This window comes from Barbus barbus (assembly GCF_936440315.1).
Source record: "Barbus barbus genome assembly, chromosome: 19".
Classification (NCBI taxonomy): domain Eukaryota; kingdom Metazoa; phylum Chordata; class Actinopteri; order Cypriniformes; family Cyprinidae; genus Barbus; species Barbus barbus.
In genome coordinates, this window is record NC_136747.1 from 17,215,150 (window position 1) to 17,226,573 (window position 11,424).

General features: G+C 34.5%; 1 protein-coding gene across 1 annotated transcript; it reads right to left on the bottom strand.

Annotated features, from left to right (window-relative positions):
• Window positions 1-2,799: 2,799 nt before the first annotated feature.
• Window positions 2,800-8,912, bottom strand: LOC306884978 (cation channel sperm-associated protein 4-like). Its single transcript, XM_079441260.1, has 11 exons — window positions 8,633-8,912; window positions 8,462-8,533; window positions 7,824-7,922; window positions 7,610-7,711; window positions 7,129-7,220; window positions 6,822-6,951; window positions 6,600-6,736; window positions 6,340-6,505; window positions 3,542-3,753; window positions 3,303-3,435; window positions 2,800-3,175 (listed from the first exon to the last, which is right to left on the bottom strand). The coding sequence occupies exons 1-11, from the start codon at window positions 8,657-8,659 to the stop codon at window positions 3,095-3,097; spliced, it is 1,251 nt and encodes a 416-aa protein (XP_079297386.1). The 5' UTR covers window positions 8,660-8,912; the 3' UTR covers window positions 2,800-3,094.
• Between the last annotated feature and the right edge of the window lie 2,512 nt (window positions 8,913-11,424).

The following is an 11,424-nucleotide window of genomic DNA, read 5'->3' on the forward strand; positions in this document are numbered from 1 at the left end:
GTTCATGAAAAAAACTAATGCAAAAAACATGCTTTCTTAAAATTTAATGACATGAAACAGTGAAATCCGGTTAAAAAATGTTCTTGACAGATTTGTTGATTTAGTTTAAAATGCTCCATTTCTTCTCTTATTCTTGTAGTTTTTTTTTTGTTGGTTTTTTTTGGTAAGGTAAAATATACAGGACCCATTATTCATTGTTTTCAATATTAAGGATATGTATTTGAGACCATATTTCTTGTAGAATTTTGGCTGTGATCGCATTCTCAAGGAAACAAAAAACGACAGTTTAATTCAGAAATAACTTTACCAGACCCTTGTAAAGGAAACGTTACCAAGCTGCTGTTGTGGTCAGCAAGCATGTAAAACCATGCTGTGCTGTTTGCGAAACTGACTCTTCTTCCATGAGGAGAAACCAGGGGAACTTTTGTGTAACACCCGCGTGGGTAAAAGTACAAACATCTGCTTCATCCACCAGAATAATGGCCAAGGAAAACATGTTTGCATCTTTCTTAAACTTGCTTTCTAACGTCGATCTGTGTAACCTCTAATTTAGACTGCTATTGTCACATTGTTAAGTATAATAAAAAAAGCTATCTGCACTGTAAATAGGGTAGACGGAGTACATTTGAGACGTGTACACACTGTAAAAAAAAAAAGAAAAAGTTGAGCCAACTTTGAGCGTGAGATTTGAGGGTGAGATTATTTCACCATGTCCCTTCCACAATGAATGGCTTATTATTCTTTAATGATTGTTAAATTTAACACACATTGCAAACGTTACTCTGTGCTCTTAAAAATAGACATTTTATGACATTGTGCCATGCAAGGTCTTTTTATAATCTAGAGAAACGTGCGAGCATGTCAGTGGGGTACAGTTGAGACGCTGTATCCGCTGTACCCGGATTGGTGTCCTATTGCTTCACATGCTGTTTAGTTGTACAGTGTTATGATAATAGGAGAAAAGTCACACATATGCTACGCAAATTCTGTTAAAAGATATTTGTGATATTTCAACTGTCTATTATTAATGGACATATTTTCTAGCATGAGTGTTTAAAGGATTGCATAGCATTTTAAGAAATATACAAGGTGGTAAAGTGGGTACAGTTGAGACACCCTTAAGGTTGCTATGTACTGTATGCAGTAACAATGCAATCATAGAAAATAAAATGCATACAGAGGCTGTGTTTTTATTTGTGTACTGGTATAGGGACCAAATGGCCTGACAAGTATAGTAATAGTAAATTCTAACCTTATGGGATAATTTTTTAGGTCCCCATGTTGAAATAAGCTTATAAATCATACAGAATGATTGAAAATGTAAAAATGCAGAAAGATTTGAGTGATGCATAGGTTTAGGGGTAGGGTTATAGAATATACTGGTATGTATATTGTTATTTTTACTGTTATGTTTACATTTCTACTGCTTGCCATATATTTTCTAGTGTTAAATATTTATTCCTATTTTGTTTAACTGAATCTGAATTAAAGCAAATAAATGTATTTTTAAACTGTAATTATTTAAAACTGTAATTTATTACATTTGTAATAAATGGTTAGCCAGCTTTAGAGCGTTAAGAATGGGTGTCTCATTGGGTACAGTTGAGACAAAAATCCACCTCGTGCTTATGAGCTAATTGTGGAAAATATAAACTAATTATGGCTATTATCAATTTGTGATATTTTAGTACACAAGCAAAATAAATATCATGTGAAAAATCACTTAATTTCAGCATCTAGTTTTTGTGTGATGAAAAGCAGAAAGTGTCTCTACTGTACTCAGTCTACCCTACACGACATCACTCCATTTGTGCAGTTTTGGACGCATATTTGTATTTTTTTTTTTGCTTGGAAAAATGTACGCATATATACTTTTTAATGACATTTGAAAGAAATATGATTAAAATAATTGTACACTTGCATGAGACTACAGACATAAGTCTTCCAACTATATGGGGCGGGTCGCCCACTTAAGGGCGCCGCTACATCACCACTGTCAAGCCATTACAACCGTATACAAAACTTGTTAATCTTGTGTTCCCCTTTATTTTATAGTCCAAACCGAAAATCCATGGACAATCCGCACGGTTACGTAGCACCAAGTAGGCTTACAAATCTGAAAAAAAAGTCTCAGCCAAAGGAAAGTGTAGATGACACATTTTCAAATTGAAAAATGTAAGTGCTTTTCATTCAGGCTTGTGTATAATTTTTATTTCTCCCTCCAATATTTACGTGGTTTAATAAAATGTTTAAATGGCTTTTAATCTTCTTTCTCTTCTATCAAAGCACCAGAGTCTGTCAGCAATTGTCACACTTCAGAATCTGTGTTCTACAAGCTAATCGCTTCTTTCTACTGTTCAAAATTGTTTGTTAAAAACACTTTTCTGTCTGCCACTTCTTGTGATCAGGGTGTCTATTATCAAACAGGAGATGTCACTAAAGAAATAGATGACCCAGACAGCAACATAGTGTTGGCCCAGATCCAGCCCCGTGCCGGTTTTGTCCAGGACCAGTACTGTGAGAAAAGCTCTGTGTTAACTTGGTTGATCCCAACTCTGTCCAGTCCTCAAGAAGAAGACTTGCCAAGAAAAATGGAATACATGCAGTTTATCTGTCATGCTCCATCAGAGTTTTCAAATCAAGAAGTTGCATTTTCCCTACAATACCAGTTTTTCCAGAAAAAGGCTACGTTTGGACTCATACCGACACCTGCTGAAGAAACTGTGGGTGACATTAACCACAAAATTACTGCACATTCAGAGTCAAGTTTTTTTTTTTTTTTTTTTTTTTTTTTTTTTTACAGGAATTTTGAGTACAATTTTAAAAACAGAAATGTCATGCTTGGATTAGAATGTGTGGTATTTGTCATTGAACGTAATACATTAGATACAGTCACATTTTTAACTCAAATGTACAAAATATTCCAGAACTCTGAGTTTGACAGTTAAACGCAGAAGCTGCAGTAGTACGACATAGAAGTCTACAAACTGAAAACAGAAACTGTAGATACAAAGTTAATTTGCAACCTCGGTTAATTTGTACACCGTATTGTTTTCTGATCTTCCAGTTCTGTGAGGAATGGGTCATCTTGAGCTTAGGTTGCCTGTTCAACAGCTTTCAGTATCTTGCTCTTGTTGAGATGTGGTGAGTCTGTGCTGGTGTCCAAAAGATGTGCCTGAAACATCCAACCCTTGATTTAATTTTAGCTGAAGGTTGACGTGAGCAGGTATGTACAGTATTTTTTGGCTATATTTTATTGATTAAAGAATCTGTTCAATTAAAAGATCATTTCTGGAACTCACATTGCTTAAATTGATGATAGTGGAGATTATGTCTCCAGTGGCCATCTCATTATTGACCATGTTTTGCAAGGAGGCAGTTTCCTTGAGCTGGGTAATCTCCTGATCATGCTGTTTAATCTCCTCCACTGTAGCCCTGCAAGACATTGAAGATGCTACTACATTTGACCGAATATGTCTGTATCCACAAATGTACCTGGAAAGAACCAGAGGAATGTATGCTTTCAGTTTTTTCTACCTACTTTTGTAGCTCTCGTTTAATGGTGAAGTATTCATCCATGTTTTTTTGCATCGCTAACATAACGATGACTACATTTTCGTAGTTTTCTACAGTCAGGTTCTCTGTATAGCCACTCCTTAATGGCTTTTGATGCTTGATCTTGTTTATTTTCTTAACCACAATTTCCAGATGGATCATGTCCGCAGCTTCGAGTTTGGCATCCAGTGGCGAGTCCTGTTTATGTGTTAAAACATTAAAAGTTTTTAGCTTTATGAACACAAACTAGATTTTCATGGAGGAATAGAAGTGTAACTTAAAAATAAAATGAAGGAATAAATTATTAGTTTAATAAACACATTTAAAAGTTCATTGCTGTATTTTTTTTTTTAATGTAACAGAAAAATAATTTTTAAAAGAGACTTGTTGAAAGAATAGACACCTAAAACTGATCAAATATGTGCTCCAGCGTATAGTGCAATTGTGCTTCAGGTTCAATCCCAGCTCGTAGCTCTTTTCCTACCCCCACCCCCTCACTTTCTGTCCTCTCTCCTGTACTATTTGAATCTGAAAGGCAAAAATGCCTTGAAAATGTAACTTAAATGTAACAAAATATCACATTAATTTTAAATGCAACATTTTTATTGCATAAAAAAAAAACCTTAGTCCAGTTGCCAACTGCTTCAATTTTGCCTGAATCAGTTTTTTATTTGAATGTATTATTATTATTTGTTACCAGGGTTATTGCTGTTAAAATAAAAAATAAAAAAGTTAAAAAGTATTCCATTTCAGCTAGTTGCCAAGACGAATTTTCATTTAGTTTAGGCTCACAAACTAAAATTACAAAAACTAATAATCTAAAAACTAAAGGGTAATAAAAACTATATAGACATATTTTAAAAAATAAATAATTCGGACAAAAACACAACAAAATAATTAAAATCTTTAACTAAAATAAAAATATTACCAAACCTGTAGTAGTATATCTAAAATACTAAACTAACCATGTTAGAATGTACTTCATTTTAAACAAGATTTGTGACCGTTTTAAAAATACCTTAAAATGTGCCAATTTTACAGTTGATTTGAAATTTTTTATTTTTGTATTAATACATTGATAATTGTTTTTTTTGTTTTGTTTTGGCCTCCATAGATTTTTTATTTATTTATTTTTTTTTATGAAATTGTTAGTGGTCCTTCCCTGTGCAAAGCTACGCATAGTTAGTAGTGGGAGTTGCCAGGGTGTTTTTAAGAGCCCAGTCAAAATGCGTATAAAAGCAGAGGCGGACAGTAGTGAAGTATTTTTACTCTGCTGTAAAAGTACTTTTCAAGTGTCAGTATGTGATCAGAGTGTTTTTCTTTAGAAAACTTTACTTCACAACATTCCAAAGCATAATATTGTACTTTGTACTGCACTACGTGTCAATATTAAATATCATTTAATACTTAATTACATTAGAAATGTATTACTTTCTTATTTTTACTCAAATAGAAGTAATTCAAAGATTTACTTGAGCAAAAAAAAAAAAAAAAAGTTCTTTAATGTTCTTTAATGTTCTTTAAAGTAATACATTAGAAATGTATTACTTTCTTATTTTTACTCAAATAGAAGTAATTCAAAGATTTACTTGAGCAAAAAAAAAAAAAAAAAAGTTCTTAAGTATTAAGTAAGTAAAAGTCATAAAGTCGTGACGTATTGTCAAGTATGGTGACCCATACTCGAAATTGGTGCTCTGCGTTTAACCCATCCAAGTGCACACACACAGCAGTGAGTAGTGAACAAATGCGCACGCACGCACGCACGCACGCACGCACACACACACACACACACACACACACACCGTGAACACACACACACACCGTGAACACACACCCGGAGCAGTGGGCAGCCATGCTGCGGTGCCCGGGGAGCAGTTGGGGGTTCGGTGCCTTGCTCAAGGGCACCTCAGTCGTGGTATCGAGGGTGGAGAGAGCGCTGTACATTCACTCCCCCACCTACAATCCCTGCCGGCCGGGGACTCAAACCCGCAACCTTTCGATTACGAGTCCGACTCTCTAACCATTAGGCCACGACTTCCCCTATTAAGACATTATACTTTGGAATGTAGTGAAGTAAAGTTTTCCAAAGAAAAACACTCTGATCAACTACAGATACTTTTTAAATTTACTTCAGTTAAGTAAAAATACTTCACTACTGTCTGCCTCTGATAAATAGTACGCCAAATCAAAACGAAAACTCGTGGTATTGATATGCAAAATTGGACTTTGGGGTATATATGATACGAATGTGTTTGGCGTGGATATAAAATGCAGTTTTCGCGTGCATATGATACCAAATGTTTGGTGTGCATATGATACGCAGTTTTCGTGTACATATGATACACATTACCCCACAACCCTAATCCTGCCCATCGCCTAGCATATACACGCCAAAGTCCATTTTTGCATATCAATACCATGAGTTTTCCGTTTTATTTGGTATACTATTTATACGCACTTTCATGAGATCAGGTTGGTTTTTAAGGAGTTATGGGTGGTTTTCTTAAGGCCATTTCACACTGCACCCACAGATGCCAACAATTGGCCTCAGACACGTTCGTCTGGTTTTGTCTGATCAGTGTGTTTCCCGCTGTGCTACTGTTGGCGTTGATTGGCGCTTATTTTTTGCAGATTGAACAAATTGAATCCATGTTTTTGGAGTCTTGGAATGTCTGAGAAATGATATACTGTTATCTGTTGACTGTCGGTCTGTGTCTGACTTTGCGATGTGAATTGGCCTTTAATGGCCCAAGTCAAAAGAGGAAACCTATTTCTGGTCCTTACCTTGAAGAAGGCATTAACTGTTAGACGCTCTTGCTCAGCCTGCTGTTTCTGTGCTACAATGAAATTGCCTTGTATCCAAGCATCAAACATTGAAAGCATTAGGCCACTAGATAGGATGAATGTAGAGAAGTACAGTAAGGTCCAAAACGTGTTTCCTGTTTCATCTCTGGAAAACATGAGTAAGGTAACTGTAACTTAATGCTGGACATGGAAGCTTGTGAGTATTATGATGCATGATTCTGGAAAGCAGTAAGTTGTACTCTTGTAATTTCTTATAGGTATCCATCCATGAGTCTTGGGTTATGCAGACAAACAAAGTGTAAAATGTTAAAGACAGATTCTCAAAGGCTGATGGAAGAGTAGTACTGAACATGTCGACCCCAGCAACAGTAAAAGCCTGAGAAACAATCAAAGCAAATACAACTTAATCAAATTGAGCAACAAAAACAACAAAGATTTAAAGTGTAAATATTTATACATACCAGGATGGCAACCACACTAATGAAAATTATTATTCTCATCTCTGAGAAGGATTGCACAGTGACTTTCAGTGTCATGTCCATTTCTTGCATGGAACAAATACACAGGATCAGACGAATTGAACGCAGACATCTAAAAAGCCCAAAATGAACTGGTGAGTATGCTTTGTGTGGAGTGCAATTTTATTACACGTGCTGTAGTAATAGTAGTAGTTAATTCTGCTGGTTAGTAGCTGTTTTTTTTACAAGTACGGAAATAAAATATTCTTTGTGTGTTATAGCTTTTAACAACTTTAACTTAATTCCACACCTGAATACTGTAAATATGTCAGGATCACTGGTGACCCTGTGTCCCACAAAGAGAGTCAGGGTGATCAGGAGGTTCATGATGTTCCACCTGCTCTGGAGAGATTTTAACACAAGAGTCATTGTGTGACACTGTATTTTGTATTTTTTGAAAGCAACACCATGAAGTTGTGTTGAGAGATTTGTATGATGGGGTGTTAGGGTGCCACAAAGTAACCGGTTAAAGAAAATACTGACTGCGAGGCACATTTCACAGACATGGAGCACACTTTGAATTAATTTATTTTCAAATGATTGTGCTAAAACAAATTTAAATTAAATATCATTTTATTTTTATCACTAACAATGATGAAATCACAAGTATAGAGAAAATTTATCAAAAATAAAACACCTACTGAAGCAATTACTTTCATGTTAGTTTTTTCTTTTGTAAATAACTTACAGTATTCTATTATGGAAAGAAACAGAGAAAAAGGGAAAAATACCCTCCAGAACATCTTGAAGCCATTATACCACCTGACCAGAGTTTCCAGTACAAAGACCATCAGAAAAATCTGTTCACATAAATATAACACAAATCCATGTCTCTAAAAGAGGAAAGAAATGTGTCATTATAAGGTTTTCTAAAATAATACACAGTATAAGTTCAAGAGATGCGAGCCAATGGACATGCACAAAAAAAGGCATACGCTATCTTACCTGTGAAATGAATGTGATTGTCTGGAGGACTGCAATTATGGAGTCGCTTAGGACACAACTTATTATCAGGAAACGGAAGAAGAGCCTCAAGTAGTTTTTCTATATATATCCAAACAGAAAGCCCTCAATCACTCACTGTCTTTTAGCTAGGCCTACCTGCTTTTATCTAGTGAACTGCCTACTAGTCAGCCCTGCTGACAAACCCCCCAAAACAACAAAATTTCTGTCATGGTTTCTATTGTTTTATGTTTTCCACTACAAATACCATTACAAACTACCAACTTTTAACCATTAAAATGGTTTTCTGCAGTGTGTTTTGGGACATATTCCATTAGAATGTAAAGGTGGTTTTAAGCCACCAAATAGAAGGCAACTATTTGTAGAAACCACATGGTCCATTACAGTTTCCATTGAAGCCAATACCACTCCTATTATAACCAGTACAACCATTATCAATGTTGTGATGGTGTAGGCTAGGTTTTTTTCCAGCAGGGAGTAGACTACAGCTAGTGTTTCACTAACAGTGAATATATAAAGGAACGGCTCTTTACTTATTTAAACATTTTTTTTTAGTATTACTAATAATTACATTTTAATTGCACACGCTGTTTTAGTACAGAAAAAAACTGTAAAGTGACCTTTTGTCCTTCGATATCGTTATTTTTGTGCTGAAACTCCAGCCATCCAGTCTTCGCTGACACTCGCTGCGCCTATGTTCAGCAAAACAAACATCAAACTAACTAGAATATAATTCAGAGATGTAATATTAACAACATCTTATTTGTACAAACTGTTCACTGTGACTGTACCGGATCGGGATGTACCCTGTTGTCCATTTCGGCGATTGCATTGCAGACAGAAAGATACGTTATTTTCTGTCTCGCACGTGACAAATAAACAAAACGTCCGTTTGAAACGGTTAGCTTTTAAAAATCTTCAGAACGTCATCCTTGAATGAACGAGTGACCACAAACAGACAAGAGGAGTGAAATAAATACACTTAAAACAAGCAATCAAACGAGGGGAAAAAATCATAGTAACCTGTTCTCATTTACTGGACTGGACCAGTATGGCAAGCCGTTTTGACTTTTATTCCTTCTCAGGATATGAATTCTTGATATCAACAATTCAGTGTTCACTAGTAAAAAGGTCTATTCTTGATATCAACAATTTAGTTGTCACTAGTGACAATTTCATTTCTGATATCTGAAAATGTATTTCTGATATCAACAATTGGGAGGGTAATTTCTGATATCAGCTATTTAATTGATATCAGAAATTAACATAATTGTTGATATCAAGAATTAGCATTTTAACTGGTGAAAATTGAATTGCTGATATCAAAAATAGCCATTGTTTCTAGTAGAAATCTAATTCCTGATATCAAGAATTAACATTTTAACTAGTAAAAACTGAATTGCTGATATCAAGAATTCATATCCTGAGAAGGAATAAAAGTCAAAACGGCTTGCCATAGGACCATAACTTGATGCAGGGGTTTTCAAGCTGTCTTCTGGTGACTCGTAAAGAACCACAAAGGAGTATATAAATAATGTAATAAATAAACTAAAACTAAATAAAATAGATTAAAATGATTAAATTCAATTAAAAAAAGATGTAAATATATATATATATCACAAATGCATTTACAGGCTACAGGATAAATAATGTAATGTAATAATATAATGAAACTGAATATTTTCCAAATAATATTTTACACATTTATAATATTAATTTTCACAGTATAAAAACAGGGTTTTCTACATGTAAATGCATCCTTTAAATTTCACTCAAGTGAGAGTGAAGGAAGGGAGGATCTGTTTCTATTGGCAAGTATTACTAAAAAGTAAGATGTAAGTAACCAACCTCATTTAGAAAGCACATTCTTAGTGGTGCAGTAAACATTATTACTATTAGTTTAAATAAAGGTAGTAACGTGTGTATCAGTATGATCATCTGATCATCAGAAGTGTTATCATCTAATATGGAAATAAACATGAAAAAACATTTCCATTATAATATTTTAGGAGGTTGGTTATTTATATGTATTTATTTATTTATAGTTCCTTGACTTCTCTGTGAAGTGTTTTAGTCAGTAGCTGTCTTTAAGAATCAATTACTTAACATTATTTAATGCGTTAGGTATCACAAACTAATTATACTGTTAGCAGTATAATTTACAGCATTTATAGCATCTAGATTAAAGCTAATTTGTTCATCTCATATTCACTAACTACTGTTAATCTTGAAATGTTAGAATTTGGTTTGTATGACGTAGAAATTAAATTAAACTACATGCATACAAATGCTGTTCGTTGTTAGTTCATGATACCTAATGGTTCCAGTGTTTATAAATCAAACATGGAACAACAGAACTTAACTGTTAGACAACAAATCATAGACATTTTAATGTTGGCTTTTTCAATGTTTAACTTCTGTCCAGTGTGTTACAGCCATCAGCTGCTGTGCCTATGACAGCCACCAAAGGGCACTCTTCTGGAACATTGTTGGTTTGTTTTGGACTTCTGTTCCCATTACCCTTTTCACTGATTGTATCATTAACATCAGCTGTTTTCACTTACCTGTTAGCTCACCCTGATATATACCATGCTTACTTGCCTTATGTCCCAATGTGCATACTATCCACTCTGTCTGCCCTAAATAGTATTGAAAATGACTAATATCACATAGAATTTAGGATGGATAGATAGTATGCACATTGGGAGACAGGCTTAGTCTTTTTTTGCTTGAGTATTGCACCTGTTATTTTGTGTTTTCTGTTACGCTGTGTGGATTACCTTTTGGCAGTGTTTTGCCTGTTGCTCTGTTTTTTGGATCATTGTATTGGCCTCTTCAATAAAAGCTGCAATTGGATCTTGTTTGAGAGTGTTTTCCGTGACATCATAGGTCTGTTTAGCTACTCTTGATCTACACTGTTTCAAGGTGAAGTGTCTAATTGATTTCTAACTTGGTAAACAGTATAACCTTTTTTTTTGGTGCCATTAGTATGAATGTGTATGTTTGCTGCTTCTTTCAAGAGCTGCACACATATATGAGTGAATATGAAATATGGCCTATATGAGTTTAATTGATGGGATTTATAGTTTTGCAGGGAATACAGAGGGATCAGGCAATAATTATTACAGTCTTAGATGAAGACACCAGCACAACATAATGCGAAAAAAGAGAAAAGAAATAATAATAAGAAATAATTTCAACATGGATAATAATTAAAATTTTCGTAAATACACCTCAGCAGTAACGGCTGCTGAATATTTAGCTTTGCGATCACAGGAATACATTTTAAAATATATTAAAATGTTTTTTTAAATGTAATATTTCTGCTTCTACTGTATTTTTGATTAAATGAATTAATCCTTGGTAATCATGAGGGACTTCAAAATTGTTAAAAAGAACTTAATTCATTGTTTAAATTGTTTATTGTTTATTCTTATAGTGTTTATGTACATACACCCTGTGGTCACTGTGGTTTAAGGTGGTCTTCTAGCCAGTGCCAAAACCCCTCTAAAACCAACCAATGCCAGTCTAACTGTAACATCGACCATGCAGTGGTGTGAAGTAACGAATTACAAATACTCAC

What these genes read in the sequence shown, in the direction of transcription:
- LOC306884978 (XM_079441260.1), bottom strand. Translation starts at nt 8,659, where the DNA reads ATGGACAACAGGGTACATCCCGATCCG. An exon ending in GCTTCAAGATGTTCTGGAGG is followed by an intron (nt 7,221 to 7,609) that starts GTATTTTTCCCT and finishes AAATCTCTCCAG; the next exon opens with AGCAGGTGGAACATCATGAA. An exon ending in GACATATTTACAGTATTCAG is followed by an intron (nt 6,952 to 7,128) that starts GTGTGGAATTAA and finishes TGGGCTTTTTAG; the next exon opens with ATGTCTGCGTTCAATTCGTC.